This window comes from Varroa destructor, unplaced genomic scaffold (assembly GCF_002443255.2).
Source record: "Varroa destructor unplaced genomic scaffold, Vdes_3.0 BEIS01000006.1, whole genome shotgun sequence".
Classification (NCBI taxonomy): Eukaryota; Metazoa; Arthropoda; class Arachnida; order Mesostigmata; family Varroidae; genus Varroa; species Varroa destructor.
The window spans coordinates 25,779,475-25,800,063 of NW_019211459.1; the positions used below are offsets into that span (position 1 = coordinate 25,779,475).

At 41.2% G+C, this 20,589-nt stretch overlaps 1 protein-coding gene and 1 long non-coding RNA gene across 3 annotated transcripts; one reads left to right on the plus strand and one right to left on the minus strand.

The window, feature by feature from the left end:
- Nucleotides 1–370: 370 nt before the first annotated feature.
- LOC147755029 (uncharacterized) lies at nucleotides 371–17,391 on the plus strand. The gene is made up of 2 exons (XR_015330584.1): nucleotides 371–506; nucleotides 17,157–17,391. It is a non-coding gene; the product is annotated as an uncharacterized LOC147755029 (long non-coding RNA).
- Nucleotides 5,028–20,464, minus strand: LOC111252534 (uncharacterized). 2 transcript variants are annotated; one of them, XM_022810631.2, is made up of 16 exons: nucleotides 20,104–20,464; nucleotides 15,188–15,501; nucleotides 14,917–15,058; nucleotides 14,247–14,437; nucleotides 13,867–14,130; nucleotides 12,320–12,564; nucleotides 11,965–12,090; nucleotides 11,382–11,609; nucleotides 10,900–11,056; nucleotides 10,260–10,429; nucleotides 9,756–9,862; nucleotides 9,200–9,391; nucleotides 8,778–9,017; nucleotides 8,172–8,382; nucleotides 6,382–6,516; nucleotides 5,028–6,093 (listed from the first exon to the last, which is right to left on the minus strand). In XM_022810631.2, the coding sequence occupies exons 2-16, from the start codon at nucleotides 15,466–15,468 to the stop codon at nucleotides 5,954–5,956; spliced, it is 2,829 nt and encodes a 942-aa protein (XP_022666366.1). In that variant the 5' UTR covers nucleotides 15,469–15,501; nucleotides 20,104–20,464; the 3' UTR covers nucleotides 5,028–5,953. The 2 variants fall into 2 exon arrangements, with proteins under 2 accessions (XP_022666366.1, XP_022666367.1); XM_022810632.2 differs by having other exon boundaries at nucleotides 10,900–11,035; nucleotides 20,104–20,463.
- Between the last annotated feature and the right edge of the window lie 125 nt (nucleotides 20,465–20,589).

Genomic DNA, 20,589 nt, shown 5'->3' on the forward strand with positions numbered 1-20,589 from the left:
GGGCGGCCGTGGCTGCTGTCGATGCTAGTTCTCTCCTCGTCTTCGTTCGGTGCTGCTCGACCTCCTCTCTCCTTTTTCCTCTCGCCCCTTTTCGTCCATTCTCTCCCCTTTCCCTCGTGGGTTTGTCCTAGGCTTTCTCTACTCTGGCTTCGTACCTCGTTGGCAGACTAGCTGCTTTTGGCCTTTAGTCTTACAGGTTTTCGGCAGCATCGCCTGTTTTTCCTTACCGTGAGTCTTCGTGTACTCCGTTCTTCAGCGCTCCTCCTTTTTTTCTCGCCGTCCTTTTTCTTTCTCTCGTTAAGCTACGTTTTAATCATTTACTATTGAGAACTATCGCATGTTTTCTTTGCGTTACTTACGCCCCCGTTGCTTGCTTGTGGTGCCTAAACGACGGATCAAGTGTGTATGAACGGATTCTAGAGAGTGGGAATCGCGTGTGCGACATGTGGTAGACCCTGGTTAACCGGGCTAGGCCAAACCGGGAGGCGGGTAGATGAGCAGAAAGCGTAAGTCCCGTGAAAAGCTCGCGGACGCCATTGGAACTGGGCTTGTGCCACTGTGGGCTAATGAGTATCGAAAACTATAGGTAGTTGTGAATGGATGGACGCAGGTGAATGTTTATGTGTCTGTTATGTGTGCGAGACTGAGTCTATATGCTTTTATGTGGTTGGGTTAAATTGGGCTATGACAGAGAGGCTACGACAAAATAAGCAAAACTCGCTTGAAAGTGGTTCATGCACACGTTAACGTTTTTTTAGTGAATCTATAAGTGTTGCTTACGTCTGGATGCCTGTGCCTACACTGCATATGTGCCTATGATCATGATGATTGTGTTATATCCAATCGAACGCGCGGAAGTGATAACACCTTACTTCTACTGTTTCGCTATTTTGTTATATGGTTCGCCTTGTGCCTACTCTACGGCTTCCTTTGTCTGGCTAACGCCCGAATCCTAATAGCGCTTCATTCGTTCATGCGCGTTTACGCAAAAGGCAGCTTAATCTGCAGCTCCTGGGTGAACATATATATATATATAATCTTTCCCTTCCTGCTTGCCAGATCCTCTGCTACGAAACAACGTCGTCTGGCTTGTTGACTTGCTTGCGTAATGATATATATCTCTCTGGATGTGAGCGATCAAAGTAGTTGCACCGACCATTAAACTATGGTCTGTCTGCTGCCAACCGTAAATGCCTTGAGGCCCACGCTGCTCCCCAACTATAGCCCGCGCCCCACAAGGGAGCATGATATGCAGCAGGCAGTGAGGTGAAACCCTGTTGGAGATCTGTCTTCCTTTCAGATCTCCGAGACGATTAAGCACATACGGCTTATAAACACATTATAGCGATCTGACAGCGAACGTTTTATTATCCGAACCAGTTTTCTGCTTTTATGCAGTTAGACGAGCGCACTCGCTGCCGGTGCTGGTTACCTCGTTCCCGTCGTGTTTTCATGGTTTCGTCTTCGACTAGCCAGTCGACCAATGAGTTAGCTTTCAACTGTGCTTTCTTGCCCTTTGTTCGCTTCCGTTGCAATTTTTCAATGAGTAGTAGAGGAAAAGAGCCTCTGATGTCACGACGTTTCGGTAGTTTTTCTGCTTATGTCCTTGTTGAAATAGAAACGAGGAACAGGAACTGATGAATGAACATTGATCACCGTCAGCTGAAGGGATACCAGTTCTCATAAAATATCCGCATCCAGCGAATTTCGCCACGAACGGAAAATGGCGAGGGTTCCTTTTTTGTGAGGGCTGCCGAGGACGAGTTGCAGTACGCTCGATTTTAACCAGCCAAACACCTTAGCGTCACGACTCCGACAGTGTATGTGAAATGCAAAGAATTCTTCGGTAACAGACTGAGGTCGTTTGAGGGTGAGAGACTAATGACAAGTAACGATTCAGCGGGGATCAACGTTGGCTGATGACCTTTTATGGGTGATGGTAGGCCCTATGCATAGTGGGTGGAGTGGGTTACAAGGACAGAGTGAACAGCCGCAGCGGTACTAGCAGCAGGCCATGGCCTCGAATGCTCAGTAACACCAGCAGGCCAACCAAGCGGGCAACAGATTGAGAAAGGGCCCAGGACAAGTGAGATATCGCCTCATCTCTCATGGACGACGAGCGGACTGGCACGCCTGCACTCTGTTCACTAGCGCTGGCCTCCACCCGCGGAGAATGCTACCCTCTCCTACACTGTTTCTGTGAGGGACCTTCTGATCCGCTTTGCCATAAGTTGGAGCGAAGCCGAGGCTGCTACTAGTTTCCGTGAAAGCACTTTACCGTCCGGCAATCCAACATCAGGGTTAGGACCAAAGTCAGGGGCCGTCTCCAGCGCAACATTCGCTGGTCGCCGACGATCATAGTGCTCAAACCAGTCGACACAGCAGCTTGTGAACGGGGTGAGTAGTCTCTCGACTCGAGGGCAGAAGGAATATTAAGACTCTCAAGTTTAAGATACACGAACGAGCGTCTTTGGTTTGGGTCGTTTCCTCTTTCCTAAACTGTGCACCGAAACTGCGCTCCGTGGGGTCTGATTATCGGCCCCTCAAATGGATCGAAAAGAGGATTTGTGGCGGGAGTGTTGTGACTGTTGGAACTTCTTGGAAAAATGTTGGGACCGGAGACTTCTGAAAAGTCTAGTAGCTCGCGTCGACAGCGAGGACACAGCCGATGCCCGTTGTCGTTGTCTCATTAAAGAAGCGACCACACGCAAAGTATCGAAACAAACAGCACTAGGTGTTTCGAAATACAAATCCGCTGCTGTTTAAAAGAGAACAATTGATTAGCTAACGGCCGCGGTAAACGACGCACAAGTTATTCCGGTTAGATTTGAGATTTATCCGAAAAGGTGTGCGTGTGTATGTATGCATATGGGTATTAGTTATTGGCGAGATGTTCGTAGGAAGGATCTCGGCAAGGCATTTTGCAAGAATACCAAAGGCAAGGACGAACCACGTTACTGATGAGTACACGAAGCTGGCATCCAGCTGAGACATATAATATTATAAATATTAGAGAAGATAATGGAGAAATTACGAATTCCCCGACTGACGGTGAAGGACTGTTTGGGTGGAAGAACGAATACAACTTCTGACGAGAAAAATGATCTCAGCCATTTCGGGATGTGGTTATGCTAAAATTGACAAATCAATAGCATGAGATAGTATGATACTATATATTCACTTTCTGTTTAAAGGGTTTGGTACAGTTTTTAAAAATGAGACGTATGAGTAGCACTAATTCTCTGAGTAAACCCGGTAGTCTCTGTGAACAAAAATTCATATTCTGACATCTCTCTTAAAAAATGGTTAGTTCTTACCGAGGCACAAAGAATTCAGATTTAAGGGTCCCACTAAAAACATTTTACGTCTAGTAACACATTCTGTTGCAAATCGTTGACCTAATAATAGGTCGTTACTGGCACGGTTCAACAGCATTTATATGTACGAAACAAGAAGTTCGAAAAAAACTACTAGCATTTCTTCTTGAAATATCGAACTATTTGTTTAATCAGATAAAATAAGCGCCACTGAGGCGGTATAGAATCCTCACAGGGTGCTGATTTTCCCCCTAGCCAATACCTCTATTCCTGCACGGAAAGGCACTGGGGGGAAAAGGGATAACAACTCCAATGCTTAATGCTAAAGGTAACCAATAAATCGCAGTTACGTCATTTCTAAAAAAACTTTTCAGGAGTATTGTGCAACAACTAAAACCTATAACTGTACCTGATAAAGAATAAATGATTTTTTATGTGCGGCTAATTTGTTGTACTCTTTCTATTTTAATTTTTGGCGTATTTGCACAGTTCCCCTGCTGGTCACTTAATTTATTTAGAGATTAAAGAACTAAACAAGATAGTTTGGGGCATGGAAGACGAAGAAAATGATCGAATCTTCGTAATATTCTTCGTAGAAAACATAAAATATCAAATACTCGTTTCCAGTATCTAAAAAAGCCCGGCTTAGCGATTTTCCCTAATACTAGCACGGCATTATAACCGCAGTACTGATTGCGGTAAACAAAGCTGAGAAATCCAGCTAAGAAGTCGTTAGTTGTTAACGAGAAAGTTTACACTATTTTTGTGCTTTGAGTCCCGCACTGGGCTACTTAGGTATTGTTTTAGACGGCTACTAGCCCTACCTAGCAGGAAACGAGGTGTGTTTAGATCTGCTTCAAAATCTAGACGGCCTCATGTGTATCTAAATTTTGTGGACTAATACGTCACTAGTACATCACCATGTGAAGCGCTAGAAAGTCTACAGAGCAGATTCCACATGTGTTTCAGATCGTAATGTATTTTCATATTGCAGCTTGGCAGTACAGAAGCTCTCACACCTCTGCTTGCGATCCATTTAAAAAAATGATAAAATATTTACTTCGTATTCGACTGAGAACTACAGAGTATGATACTTTTCAGTATGAAGAGGTCAAAACATCGTTTTATTTTCAACCTATTTATGACCATAGTTTTGTCTTGTGAGGTCAATGCGAGTATCATGGTTATGACACCATATAAAGACTGTTCGAAAGAAACACTTTAATTGATGAAGTAGTTACTGAAAACTGTCTTTACAATGTACGCGTTTACCACTTTGAAAAATTAGAAACGGTGACAAACAGAAGAAGAGTAAATGTCATTCGGGAAATGTGTTGAGGAACCTTCGTCGTCCTATACGCGTTTAAACGTTTATCTGCAATAATTAGTGGTTGAAAATATGTTCGATAAGCAATGTGGGGTTTAAAAAATGAAAGGATGAGCGTCGGTTACCTACAATGTACAAAGTAAAGCTTGTTCAATCTAGACGGTGCTGTGCAGCTGCGCTACATAGGTAAGCTCAGGAGAATAATTATAAGATGAGAAGAAGAGATAAGTGCGAAGAAACAATGCATATGGTTATGCAAATACCTAACTCAATAATCCGCTCGTCCATTTTCTAAAATAAGCTAAAAAATATTCTACATTCTATTCCCTGCTAGCGTTTGCTTTCAAAACACTCACAAAGGAACAATTAAAAATCGAATCAAATATGAAAACAAATTTTTTATTTATTGATGGCGTATTTACAAGATGGGCGGATTTATGGGAGTCATAAGATCATCCAAGTAGCAACTGTAATAATAAAAATAAAAAAAAAATAGGAAAATACTGGTAACGAAGTTCGTCTGATGAAGTGGCTTCCGACATCAAGGAAACTTTTCAGTCAACAAGTTCTGTCATCTCCCTTGTTTGTTAGCTCAATTCATGCGTTCCTCACCGTTCTCGCCTCCTTCCTTCCCTGCCGTTTTCTCCACTTACATATGTTTTATTTTTAAAATTACCCACCAAGCATATATGAAATTGCGTTTTAACTGGAGGTTTTTATATTTGTAGGTCTTAGGGAGTTTATTCTTACGCCTATGACTATAAATTATTATAATGAAAAATAAACAGGAAATCCGAACTATGAGGTCGTTCTAGTCGCACACAGCTATATGTGAAGTGAGGATCTTGTAGGCACATGTTTTATTTATTTGTAAATAATGATATTATTACGGCGAAATGAAAGGCAATTTTAGCAAATATTACCTTAGAATTGCAGTTAATACTTCCTGAAGTTAGCTGAATATAATAATCAAGAATGTTAGAGCACCGACTTAGATCGATGCATTTATTAATTCGGCTGAACGTGCAAACGGTGTTGCTAAGTTACCTTTTTCTTTTTTTTTTTTTCAATACTTTTTGTCGAAATCGAATTTGAATATCTAGATTACGTTTTACTCTGCTAAAACTCTGACGTTTTTGGTGCTACTAATGCGATACGCTCCGACCATAATCATTCTGGTCTTAATTGCAGATCTTTTCGAAAGATACGCCGATCTCCTGCACGAGAAGGAACAAGTCTCATAGATCGTCGGTTCGGGCCTTTACCACCGACGAAGTTGAGAGACGAACGCCGTCAGATCTCCTTCCGTTTAAAAAAGTCTATTTATAAGCAGGAAGATCAGAGTGGCTACCGACAAAATACTAGAAACCGTCAACGAGTTAGCTGCGCAGACCATTCCTTCGTGCGTAACGGTATACGGAATCGCAAAGGGTGACTGGCAAAATTCGTCTGGAGATAAACCGAACAACAAGGGATAACACGTCAGAGGCAGACATACGAAAAATAAACGTCGTCAAAGCTACACCGTTTTCTAAATATATCTCCAACATTTGGATGGCTGATTCATTATATGAACCCTTGCAATATGCAAGAGGGTCGTGTTTGCCTTAAATATTTCTAGGCATTTATATGCTTAGTAAATTGTGTCTAGGTTTAACCCAGTACCCAGACGCTAAAAAGGCACTCATTATTTGGGTGAATTGAACTGGGATTTGAAACATAAAGCCTCATTCTTACCTCTGCAGGCCCTCGAAATTGTTCTACCCCGACCGCCGTAGGAATCGTCGATTCCGACAACAGCGAAACGGATCGGAGCGCAACTTAAAGGTCCCAGTCGACAAGGACTTGAATAATTAAAGTAGATTTCGCGGACTACAAGAACAATACAAATAGTAACGGTTAATGAGGTGTTAAGTAGACACACCGACGGTTCGTACTTTTTATGATAAACATTTTCATACTCAATTTAATATTTTCTGTTCGGTCTAGAATCAGTAACTTTCAGTAAGTAAAGTCATTTTGTTAGTCAATCTAACTAAAAGCACATATTGTATAAACAAAAGAGCGCTAAGAATATTTAGTGGCTCCCGGAAGTGTTTCACTACTGTGCCATCTCAGAGAGGTTAGTCTAACTCGTCAAATAGAAGGCTGTTGATTAAAATGAAAAAATAATTTTTGAATCAGTGTATTTTATTATTCTGTAAAAGAAGTAAACCGATGCGACTATAGATGTAAGATAGGATCTAATATTTATTAAGCACGATACAATAACTCCATAGCAATACTTTAGTTGGAAGTAGCTTTTATTCAGTGTGGTACGCGATACAAATCGCTGATAGTATAGAAATAACTTATACAAGTTTTGGGATTATGGATATTCGATCGTTTCATATCGGAAAGATATCGTCAAATGCGCGCAACCAAAAAAATCTATTAGGTATTCACAGTTCGGCACTGATTGGTGATATTTTTTTTATAGTAAAATAACGTGTCATTATTATTGTTAAATCGAAAAATACGTGTTCTATGAATTGCCAAATTGTTAGTAATTCGCTACCTATATCTTTTGAGCAGAATTAGTTTCGCTAAAGGAGCCTACCTCGAGTTATTCGAATAGTATCATATGGTTCATATCACAACTTCTAGAAGCTTTATTTGGTTTTTTTAAATCCACCAAAATCTTTAAAATTGACACCATCAAACCTAATGTAGCCCATTTCTCTGCATGTGTAAAATAAATCGCTAGAGGGCAAATCTCATAACTGGTAGTGAGTGTCCTACATTTACGGTCATCTGTCAAATACATATTTTCCGCCCCGCATTGTTAAGAATAGCTGGCCCCTTCTAGCACGAAACGAAATGTATCAACGCCCTATTCCCACATTTTTCAGGACAAGCGCACCCGGACACAATTCCTAAATGGTCCATTGTGGGATTCAAGTGTGCGACTACCATTAATAATGAAGGCTAATCATGCTTCGGCGCTCTCCGACCTAGATCAACTCACTGTGTCCCCAAGTCTACGCAAGCAAGCAACACTACCCCATCACGTAGACTATTTCCATCCTATAGCCGTATTATCACCCTTTCGTAGAGTTTATTAGGTTTTTGGCCTTTGTCTACCAAAGTCAGTCCAAGAATTAAAGGAAAGCGCAATAACTAAGTGAGCCATCTATATGATATCATAACCAATGAAGTTATTGTATCATGCCGGGTGCAAAATAGAATCGACATCTTTGTTGATCGACGGACAGTCTTCGGGCAGAAAAACATCGCTGTCTATTGAATGATCAGATATGATTGAAGATCTACATTGAATCAACACGGTTTCTTTTGACGGTTCGACTTAACAAATCTGTAGCGTTGTGTCACGTAAAAATCCGTGCATGAGTTATCGCACATTGGGCTTTGTCAAAGTCGTGATGTTCTCTCGTGGACCTTCATTGTGAGGTCCATAATCAAAATACTTCTCGTCTCATTTTTGCTGTGCTAACTTGTGCACAACCCACCTTAGTGTTTATACTTACAATTGTTGTTTGTTTCCTGGCAAATGAAGGGCCGGCCATCATCTTCCTTTTGATGATTGTCGTTCCGCTTATTTTTATTTACGTTGATGACGGTACTTCGATTCGAATTGCTATTGCTGACTAAAGATTGGTGCGAAGGCACCCCTCGATTATAGTTGTATTTCCAAGACGCATCGCAGACGCGGATGTTTCGGCCGGGAGCAGGAGTGAACTAAAATAAAGGAAAATGAGGAAAAGGAAAGCTACATATGAAGACACATATATAAAAATGTATTCACGTAAAATTCCGAACCTTCGGCTCACAACGCAACTTGGCAAGGGAGTGCGTCGACGAGTCTGGCATGTCGTGACATTTTTTGGCAAGCCATATTGCCATAATAGAATTTGAATGCCATCGATGTTTTTGCTGTTTTTCGGCATTCCAGTTAAAGGTATCGCAGATTCAGTGAACTTTCCTGCATTCTATAATAGCTTGTCTATATATTGGTCTGTATTAATCGAACAGATCATATATGGGTGGTCATACCCCGAAAATGGCCTCTGCAGGCCAATTAATGTTCTAAGCGGACGCGATGATGCGTTACGTTTCAGCAGGTTGATACGCACCTTGATACGCATATTTTTGCTTTCGAAAAAGTATCGCGTGTCATAGGAAAGAAACTGGACGCGTTGAGGTTCGATACCCGCTGAAAAGTAACTTGGATCACTTGACGCGCCACGCCGTTGTATTGAAGGCAGCCAGTCTGGACGGCAAGTCGGGTTTCGCAAGTTTAGTCCTGTCTCACATATCGACTGCTGGATTTCACTAAATAAACCGCCTTGGCCAGTAAAGGTCCTACCAGGTACCTGTACCAGGGCATCGATTTAATCAAACGTTAAATATAACAGTGTACTAGCTAATCAAATAAGTAGTTACTGTTTAACTTGCATAACTTGCATTTCTCAGTCGAAAGTACGAATCAAAATAATTATTTCGAATGTTATAAAGAAAGTGCGACATTCAAGAAAATTGCAGCACGATCTCTTACAGAAAGCTCTTTTGCTAGGTCGTTGAGCTCATAGGCGCTCAGCGCTTCAGAGTAGCTGCTGAGCGTGCCGAGCTGATCTCCGATACCGATAATCTTTAGTTCGGGGTTCCCGATACGCAGGCGAAACAATGCTTCTCTCATTGCTTCTCGATCAACGATTGGATCGTCGGTCATGCGAAAGTATAGGATTACCTTAAACGTTACAAAAAACCTGTTAGGGAAAGGTACATATATATATTCAATTTAATAATATTTCAGTACGCTAAAGGGAAAAAGGAAAACCTAATGAGCTTATAGATCCCAAAACAGATGTACAAAGTTCCGTAAAACAGGTTGTTGGCGTAACAGTTGCTAATGTTTCTACAAATCTAGCTTTGAATATCAGCACATAACGCATGCACTATAGTTTATTATTATTATAACTGCTGATCTGTTCATCGTAAAACGTTTTATCCTCTTTGGTGGTCAAACGCTGCAATGTGATATGAATGGTCTATAAATATGGTCACCTGTTCGACTATTTACCATATGTAGTCGTCCGCAGCGACCTACTTACTTGAGCTGCTGAGGCTGACTTTGGAGTCCTCGCTAGCGACTCCTTCTCCACGCGGAGCGTTTCATTAAGCGCATTGATTAAATCGGCGTCAGACTCGCTGCCATAAGCTGAAACGAGGCATGGAAGCAACGTCTGAGTCGATTAATTGAACACAGGGTTTTTTTTTTTTGGTAGCAATGCTTTCGATGTATATTTGTCAGTATAATGGTGCTGAAAATTTTTACTTTTATGAAAAACCATAAAAAATATATCCACGTGCCACCTCGGCTTCGTATAATTACTGTAGTTTTGGACTGGCAAGCAAATACTATACTTCTACAGCCAAATGGAGTTAGTTAGTTAGATAGTTAGCACAATAGTGTTATTATACTTCCCTCCTCCTGTTCAATATCTACAATGACTCCTAGCATATCAAGAATTCAATATATGAAAATCTCTACCAAGGTCGCAATGTAACTGTTGTTCATTGATAACCTTCACACTGATCGAGTGACCTTTACATACTTGTCGACACGAATCTATCGAGATATTGTGCAATGCAAGCAGGACAACCGGACGATGCTATGTTGGGGCTTCCACGATCAGGAATCCTCAGCAGGGTAGACCCAGATCGGCCGGCAAAAACTTGGACCGCATTACGGGACCGATGAAACTCCATGCCGTTTAGGATTCGTCTAAGTGCAAACATTAGTAGGTTAGAGCAGGCTTGATAAAAGAATATACGAAGTAGACTGCTGAATAATTTAAATGAATAAAACACAAAACTCGACTACTGACACACAAAATAGAGTGAACTACCGTTAAGACTCTTTGAGATCGATCAAACTGTCAGGATGATGTGGTGGTCTAGATTAGAATCTGGGCATAGACGCATTTCGTTTCATGCTCGGAGTCAGCACTCTGATAGTACAGGGTAAACTTAAGTTATATTCGATTTGTAAAAACGACCTAGTCTAATAAGTTAACGGACAATTTGCCACAACTCAGAACTGCACACATTTATAATCCAGTTACAGTGGAGTAAACAGATCTATTTCATTCGACGAGGTTTGCTTAAAAGTGAGCTGGACAAATTGTCAGCGAGTTTATCGGTAACGTTTCCCAATACAAGTTAAGTTCCAACATGTCAATCAGTAGATGTTACCCGAGAATATCCGCTTGAAGATTTAGCTTAACCACGTCTCGCAAGATGCGGGTGTCGAGAAGAACATACACATCGGCTACTCCCCAGCATTGTTCTACATTAGAACCGCTACGCTGGCACATCCCTTCGTTCAAATCTGTATTGTCGGTCACAGAATCTCGCAACATCAAAACATGCCAATATGGTTTTATATAAGAGGTCATCAGTTTGAACCCTCTAAGTCTACTGGAAAAACATATCTACGGAATGTATATTACACTTGAACGCTGTTGTCAGCCTAGGGTTCTTCACTAAAACTTGTAGTTAGTAAGCCCTCTCCAATTAAATGTATGAGATTCTTTAAGGTAGATACTTCAATGGGCCCCGCAATGTGATACTGAATTTTTCAGTACATAAGCATAGCAGAGAATCACCCCATTGAAATATATCGTCATATATATTACATCGAAAAAAGCATCGACACTGTCTAAAAGGGTCTTTACCCTTCATACTGTCGTCAAAGCGTATGCTGTTGTAAGCATCATTCACGTAAGCATCTATGTCGGGGTTAGTTTGGAAGGATAATCTTCCTCCGGAGGAATTCTCAGGGAAAAAGGTACGGCCATCTTTGATTGCCAGTCCGTAAGCCATGAGTTTTGCCTGTAGACATACTTTTTCTCGTGTCGTGATCTTATGATAATTAGTCGCACGATCACAAACGCTTAGGCGAGCTGTCGGCAGCACAAGAAAAAGTCTTAGTTAGCATTGACTTTCAAAAGTAGATATTAACAAGAAAGAAGTCAGCTGGTAGAAGAAGTAAAAAAGACAGCTAATTATGCATCAATGATCGGTACAAAGCATTTAATTAGTTAAGACATTACCTATGTGAGAACTGTAAAATTGATCGAAAAAACGATACCTTGCTACCGGCGGTATCGGATATGTTCATAAGAAAGACGGTGTTACCGTAGTGAGCTTTTTCAACGAACATAACGTTGAGCGCTTCATTTTGCTCTTTATTTAAGTTCGGCTAAAGTATATAGATGGGCAACTTTTCATCAACGTGTTTTGGTGTGTCTTACGTACTGTTTCCGCTTTGAAGTTGAACGAAGTTCTGATTGTTTGAGTAATACAGGCGAAGTAGTTCCGCAAGGGAGAGTCTGTCAACTATTCCACCGTGTGCTGATTTCAGAATGGTTCCCAAAATTAGACCTAAAATAATACAAGCAGTTAACCATGCCGTTCGCTAGTATGTATCAAACAACGCTTTACGATGACAAAGAAAAGCGATATTTATTTATGCGTTTCGGCTCTCTCAACTGTTACTCGTTGTCCTTAATTGTATAAGGATATGAAATGATTTATGCCTTTTTCGTTTCACTCGTTATCGTTAATCAAAGGTAATAATAATCATTTATTTGGTTATTACTGGTTTCTTTACCGTCAACAGCGCCCATTAATTGCGAATTCGTTAGTCCTACAACCCGTTTTTGTGGGTTGTTCAGCTCAAATGACGTAAGACATCCGCTACGGTTCCACTGGCCGGATATCAACATGCCATCATCAGTTTGTCCGGGAATATTCCCGTGTAATTTCTTAAAGAAAGCCTCGAAGCCCAGTTCTTGGCCTAACGTGCCCATGATAAGAGCATTCATTTTCGTGTTAGAAGAATCCTTGCTGAAATAACTATGACAGCAGATCACCAAATGAAAACAACGGTGGTTAAAAATTAATGTTACCTGGTTTTTTGTCCCCCTTAAAACACGTTTTCCGAAGTTTCGTGTAACAGATACAGGAACACAGATAGGCAGATAGAATATTATTAACACAGATAGAATATTAGGCAATTTTGATGTACCTGAGGCAGTGCAAAGCTACGCTTAACGGCAGTACCTAATGTAAAATTTGAGATATCTAGTTAGGCCTATCAGCACGGAACATAATTAGGGTCGTGAAGGACCTTATTAAAATGTTGTACGAGACCAGTCCGATATGGCTGAAGCTCCGCTAGCGAGCTCGTATTTTTATGAGGCCCATCAGAAAATAATTCCATTCTTCTAAGTCATTTTTAGGTGATGACGACTTTTCGATCAGACTAATCTAGCCTACTAAGTTAATGTATTCGGCTTTCCGTAACCCTATACCTTGTTCCAAATCTCTTGCTCTATCTGAAGAGCTAAAACCTGCGCTTTAGAGAATTTGAGCTTGAGAAAAATCTGGGCTTTGATATGGGCGTGAAAGAAAATTCGTCCAAAAACTGCTAGAACCTTGGCTATTTGTCAAATTTGCATTCAGTCATTTTGTTCTCGAAAGCACTTCTTTAGATTTTCCAAACTATTATCGAGTTATCGAGCTTCAATTTAGGTTTTAGCTATTCATTCACGTACTAAAAAGGTCGTTGCGTTGGCTCCTTCTTTCTCGCTATCAACCTTATGTAATACAGTGAAATAGTCACATAATCGGCAATGACATTTTACTGTCTTTTAACCCACTTTAATGGCCTCAATAATTCTAACGTCCACTTTTCATGTGTGGGGGCCATTTCAGACAGTGACAGCAGCAGTTCCTATCTATAGAAAGAACTCTTGCAGTGGCGGGCCCAGCTGACGCTTCATAGAATCTGCAATCCGTGTTTTGCCCTTATGCCAAATTGGTTTTCTGATTAGAACAGTTTGTCAGCTTCGAAGAGATATAATAATGAAAAAGACTGTCAAAACTATTGCCGATTTTCATTTTCCTCCTCTGTGCACACCGCCTATTGTCTCAGCTGTGTATTCCCCGCAGCTGTAGCTTTTCACTCAGACCATTCGATCGCACTGAGAATCCTTCGTTGGAACGTGAGGGAACGCACAACCATCGAGGGAAAAATGATCCGACAGGTTTCAATTAAATAATATGTGTACAGTCTAAAAGCTGCCTAAATTACATTTTCTTGAAGTTAATAGTTAAACGCAATTTTAAGTTTGTACGTCATACTCGTTCACTTACGGTCCAGTTTGACGGAACAGGGATTTTTCCGCCCCATCATATCTAGCGGCAGCGATGCCCATGAGTACGGGCGCGACAGAAACTGCATCGCCTGGTCGTCCAGTGATGCTTACGACACCCTCTTCGCGGAAGGTACATACTTGAGCGCCCGAAAAATCTTGAAGGGCTGATTGATCTATACGGACATTTGGAGTTCCACCCCGAACTTCAGTTTGTGACCCAACGAAATTGGACCCGGGTCGTTGGCCACGTTGGCGAGTAAAGCTGAAGCAAGCGTAATTGGTCTTATTATCAAATGCTTGCTTGTGGCATATATATGTCACAGTATTCAGCTTCAAAGCTTTTTTTGCCATTTGGTCGACTAGCGTGATTGATCATACCTTTGTAGTTGGTACGGTGAACGGGGGGAGTAACTAAAACTGTTGTCGACATTTGTCTGCGATATCGAACCGTCCGCATATCTTTGCACAGCGGCTACGGAGCATGTTTCATTGACGGTGTGACTGAGAGAATACATCATAAAACACGCGTCATCATGTCCGGCGTCATCGTGATCGTCGCTGGCCAGAATCTGTAACACAACAGGTTGAAACGAGGACGCACGGTCCGCGCTAGCAAGTACAAAATATGGCATAAAGCTGCATTTAGCACTTGGAAATCAAAATGAACTTGTCTCGTTCGAGTGCACAGATGAATGCATCTGTAGGTTGGTGTTACAACGACGTTTATAGTTAAACATGTATTACGTTGGTAGAAACGTCCATTTCCTCTTCCCATTTCTTCTTCTTCAGCAACAGTAGACCTAACCCTTTGCCTGCTAATAACTGTAAACTTATCCCTATACTTTTTCTCACTTATGAAGTTGTACTTCTTGGAAAAAAGGATCAAACTGAAAGCACTTGCCTGCTTTATATATATATACATATATATAATGTGATTAATTGTCGCTTCAGATCAATGACAAACATCAGCGTAGTGGGTATAATAAAAGGATAATACTATATATACATATATATATTATACAGAGCCAGTTATAAGCATGGACTTTGCCTCTTCTTCGTAATCGTGACCCGTTGCGCTAGCAACAATATCACTAAAGAGTCGTTCGATAAACTGATATCTGTGTCGTCGACTAGCTTCTTGGTCAAAACGATCAGTTGATTCGGGCAGTTTCCAGTCGGGCATAGAGAACCTGAAACAGAAAATGGAACGTATAGACCATTTCGTTAAGCCTATTAGGAATAACTGGGTTAATATAGAAGTTAGATTTGACCGCAAGCGTGCTATTTTTTGGAATGATTACCAAATGTTCAATACTAACCAATGTAGCAATGTGATAGCTGTCTTATCAGCAATGGCATCGCTCTTAAAAGCCGCCTTCTCAATTTGGTCAACCTTATCGATGAATGACTGCATTGTCATTCCGTTTGGGATAATTTGACCTTGAGTGAGTGGTCTCTCAGTGTGTTTTGTTTTAGAATAGATGCATCGATTAAAGCGTCTGTTAAACGAAGCCATTGAAGCGAGAAGTTCCGCGGACGGTATGAGCCATATAATGGCCAGTGCCCCGACGACACCAACTCCGTAGAGGTTTCGCGTCATCTACGTTATCTGCTCCTGCAACTTCTTCTCTTCCTGTAAAGTTTGAATAAATACAGAGTTATCTATTATCATTAAGGTGACTACATAGAGTTTTCTAGATTGCGAATAGACGGCTGGGAGTTAACACGCAGAAAATCGAAGGAATCGGATCGGCTACTAGTACAGCCACAGCTGGAATACTTAACAGGTTCATAGATTTGCGATCGCACTGACCGCAGACGCAGAATTTTTCGCAGCAGACGTCGAAAGAAGATCGAGTAAAGCGCTCATATTCCATTAAGTCCATTAAAAACTCGCGAGGGCTCTCAGTTTTTCGAGCTGTCTTCAAATCAAAATAGCACTAAGGGCTTCCTGTAGCATATAAATAAAGCCACTTGGCGTGTATTCAGGATTGTCCTGCAAGATCAAGCCTACTTTCGTGAAGAAAATTTAGATTTTCGAAAAAAGCGGCTCTTCTACTTCCTTGCAGGTACGCCATTCTTCCTTGACGAAAAAGCACCGAGTGCTTAGGAATCCGAATATATACGGCTGATTGTATCTGATTCACAGGAGCTGTGCGAAGTTGACCTCGAGCTTTTTAATACGAAAAGGATCGGTAGTCATGAATAAAAACGTATGTATAGAATGAAGCACTACGTAATATAGTAGCTAGATACGCGGTCCGTGGGTTTGTATTTTGTTCGTTTTGTATGACGAACCGTTAGCACGATCTACCGAACAGTGAAGTACTTCAATCAACTTTTTTCTCTAATATGACCTATATTTAAGAAGCGCTGCATGCTTCAGCTTAGCTTGACCGATCGGGTCGTACCCCGTTTTCCTAGACGAATCTTTTTTCTAGCAAGTAATTAGCAGAAAGTGTTTATAAAGGCATAAACATTTAACGATAACGGTATTTTTTTAATTTCAGTTCTTATGTATTTAACTCCAGTAAAATCGGTACTTGAATCGTTTTGTTCAGCTATTGTTGTTGTCTCAAGCTAGTAGACCTAAGTAATCGAACATTAATTCTATGACAGAATAAAGATAGAGTTCCCTCCGTCCTTTTAGGGTTACACCCCTTACAGGGTGTCCAATAAGCGATATGACAATGATTTTAAGGTTATCTTTTTTTTGCCATCTCTCTCTCTCTCTCCCGTCTCTTTCTGTATGTGTGTGTCTCTATATATACAGATATGTACATTTTACTAGGAAGACTTGTTTTAAGACAAGTACTAAGCAACACTTAATAGGGGTGGTTATTCTTGCTTTGGGAATGATGTAGCTTCTGTGTTGCGCGCATAGTACTGCATAAGGTATCGGTAGAAGACTTCTACTCAACGCCACACGCATATGTTACGTTGCGCGTTCTGATAAGCAACGCCTTCTTAGTGGTTCTATAGATGTGACGACCGTGTCGTCGTATTTGAACATATTTACATGTAAGAACGGGTTATTTCGTCAATGTTGAAAAAATCCTGCGAATTTCCTGAACGACTAGAGGGCGAACAGCTGTATTGTTCAAGGCCGAGGCCTACGCAATGCCTTACGTCGCTACAATTTAACTCGTTGCTGTGAATATTTGTTCGATTAATTACCCCTGAACAAATTTAATATATTACATAGCCCTCAGGTACACGGCATCGTTTGAAAGACCTTTTAAAAACACTCAAAGTATCTGATTAACTTGATAATCATCATTATTGCAGGTCGATGGTCGTAGCGATGTGGAACGGTAGGGCACGCTCATAGAAACATGAGTCGTAACTTCATGATGCAATAATTTCAAGTCGGCCTGCAGCCAAGGCTCGAGCGTGGTCCTTCTTTAAATAGAAAAGCAATGAATGGCTAAAGAAGATTAATTCCATAATGTGGACATCCAAACTGACGTTTGTTCGGCACAGGATAAACGTTATTTCAAATAAATATGAGTCTGAATAGTAATCGTATCTGTTATGATTCATACGATCGTTGTTCCAAGTGTGTCTTACTGTTCATCTTATTAACAGTGAGGGTAGGGTGCGGCCATTGCGTTTGACAAAGGATACATAACCAGGTAACAGTAGCAATTCTGACGTCAGCACTTGATCCCCATAACGATGTCGGCAATGCACTAGTCGAGAAGTAAAAACAACGACGGTTTTCTACTTGGCAACTTCGCGACCTGCTAAGTAAGAGGTATACATGCAGATTATCGCAAACCAGCCATTTCAAGAAAGATGATTTCACAGTACAATTTGTTAAAAACTTTAAGCTAGGCATTTGTTATAGGTTTTGTATCCGTTGACGACCAGTGCATCAATCATTTGTTAGACGTCTCGTATACTAAACTAATAACTAATAAAGGATTTTCAAGATGGATGTAAATGCAGCACTTGATGTATTGCCAGGGAGTCCGGGATCTCATTTTCTAAACCACCTAGTACAAAAACTAGATTGCGTACAGGGCATTGTGTCCTTCCATACGCGGGCGGCTACGATGCATGTTATACGTCTAAACAACAAGTGAGGCGCAGCAGTTTGCAACTGAAGTCAAACAATAACGACTAATTCGTTTCCATGAAAAAGCCGATTATCGGCTACTCGGGGTCCGCTATCTATGGTGATGTTTAACTAAGACAACATAGGACGTAAAAGTTGAGATATTTAGCTGGTTTTAGTGCACTCTGTATCCATTTTCGACAAAATTTCAGGCCGTAACGTTGCTTTACAGATCAGCTGAGATGAACTAACCATATACACGGAACACAAGCCCGTCAAAATGACACAGAGGGAACTTTTTTCGTACATTTACGCCTACAATTTTAGGGCGAAAGACCAACAGCAGGGCTTGCTCCGCCCGACGCCTTGGAGGACTCGGCGGAGTGGACTAGACCCGCCCCTATTTGCGGACCCACCAAGGGGCAAGGAAAAATTAAGGCTTTTTTCACTGTGGCATTTTCAGCTATCATCTATATGTGAAGCTCGAAGAGAAGCCACCTCTTTTCTGCAGTGCAACAGCAGAGACTTGCCGTCATCAGGAGCCCAGCCGGAACGGGTCTTGCAGGATTTGTATAAGGTTTTTTCAACAGATTTATGAAAGGGCATAACAATCTTATATCCTACAAGCTATCACCGTAATAATAATAACAACTTCCTATTTTTCTTTGACTTCATATCTACTATACTTATTAACTTTTATCTCAGCGTTAGCAGTAATTATTGCTAACGCTGAGATGTGAAGCACCGCGGCTGTCCAGTTGCTAATTGATGATTACGATGGCAACGCAGCCAAAGATGCGCCTTAGTCATTCAGACCGTTAAGTTAACGTTAAGGCGAGCCTTGATTCACAATGGTGTAATTGATTCCGTCGAAGTGGAACTGATCAAAAGCAGCTTCTTTTTTACCGTTTTGATAATAATATTAAAAAAAAAAAAAAAAAAAAAAAGTCTTCTTCATTTACAGATATTGCAGCTTATAGTATTCATAATTCCGACACGGCATGGCGCCTTAGCGACGCCGGCACGATGAGTAAGCTAAACTAGAATAGAAAAAGTTTGCTTTCATCAATCCAAATGCTTCGTTCAACTACAACATCACGTTTGGGAGCACAGAAGTCATCTATTAGATTATAACAATGCTTACTCAGCACAGAGTACGAGTGAATCGTAAACAAACTGGACGCGAGACAAAATAACGCCGATGAAGACGTCTACGTTGCCGCTTAGGCATCATAATGACTATACTTCTCGCGAGAACTATAGGCAGAATTGTACTTTGATATTGTATCTGAGGGGCTATGTAAGCAGACCAATTGACGTTGCTAGAAATCCATCCAGTAGTAGCTTATACAGATGAGGACATATACGAGATAAGCGTAAGCATCATTGACATTTTTCAGACTGGGTTGAGTCTAGACACCTAAAAAACGGGTGTTTTTTTTTTTCTTCTACATTTCGAAGCCTTTTTTTCCCAACTTGCCGATTCTGTGGCTGCACAGTGATTTGATATTTTCCCTAGAACGTTTGTAAACACTCGAAAATTTAGCAAAGAACGTATTTAAGTGGTTGGGTTTAAATATGCACACTGTGTCCCGGTTGGTATCCCAGCAGAAGTGGGTTTAATTCAATATATTACAATTATATATATCAAATACAGTTCAACTTAATTACGATCTAACATTATTCGAAAAAAAAATCAGTGTGAACAAAATAAGCGCCTGACTTCACACGAGCGATGGATTCATTCATAAATATTTGTACTGGGCGGACTATAGTAATTGCCCCTCTATTTGAATTGCCATTTTGCAGTAGGTGTGAACAATGTAAAGCAAACTTATATCGTCTGTTTGATGCCCTGTAGTCCAGCAAAGCTACGTTCCAAGCTGGTTTGAGAAAAATACTATGAAAAACGCCTGATAATATTGGACTATTTCAATCAGAAGCTTGGGTAATTCCAAATGCTAAGACACGTTGCCAACTACCTCGTACCATCAACCTTGGCAAGATGACGTTTAAACGAGCCAACTCGGATTGCAATAGAAAGCATCTTTAGGCGCTAATGCCTAAACCCATGCACACAGCACAATATATAACGAAATTCTCTGCAAGTTATTCGTGTCAAAGCGAAGTAGGACATATCACAAAACGCAAAGAGCACAGCTTTTTGCCACTTACTTCAGTAACTGTCACGCTGGAGACCCTTTTTGACGCTCGATGGTCCTTCACTTCGGACGATTTCTGTTACGATCCACTGGCGACTTCAATAGCCACAATTACTATTAGCTCTCTGCTGTCGTCACCGTCCCAGCCCAGAAGTGCATTAGCCATTAATAGTATGCCTATGCCACACTTGTGATTATCATTCCCAGCTCTTCTGGCGCCTCTTTAGAAGTCTGTCTGTTCGCGCGGGGCACGTTCCCGGTTCGTGCTGTGCCTATCAGTCTCTAGTTCGATTCCTAAATTCACTTGTTAAACTGTCCAGCAGTTTTCCCAGGAGATTGACCTGTATCGTCAGTATCACTGGCTCCAAGTCGACTCACTGTCGAAGCATGCGCCATATCAAACCGTATTACGGCAGGGCATGTCTCCTACCGCCTTCGTAGACTACGGTGCCGTCGCCAGCGCCACCACCTTCTCGGCGCCGCCCTCGAAGCGTCTTAA

Bases quoted from the DNA above. Each gene is read 5' to 3' on its own strand.
- LOC111252534 (XM_022810631.2), bottom strand. From the start codon at position 15,468: ATGACGCGAAACCTCTACGGAGTTGGTGTCGTCGGGGCACTGGCCATT. The intron at 15,059-15,187 runs GTTAGTATTGAA...TTTCTGTTTCAG, and splicing joins GCTATCACATTGCTACATTG to GTTCTCTATGCCCGACTGGA. The intron at 10,430-10,899 runs GTAACATCTACT...GTTTGCACTTAG, and splicing joins CTTCAAGCGGATATTCTCGG to ACGAATCCTAAACGGCATGG.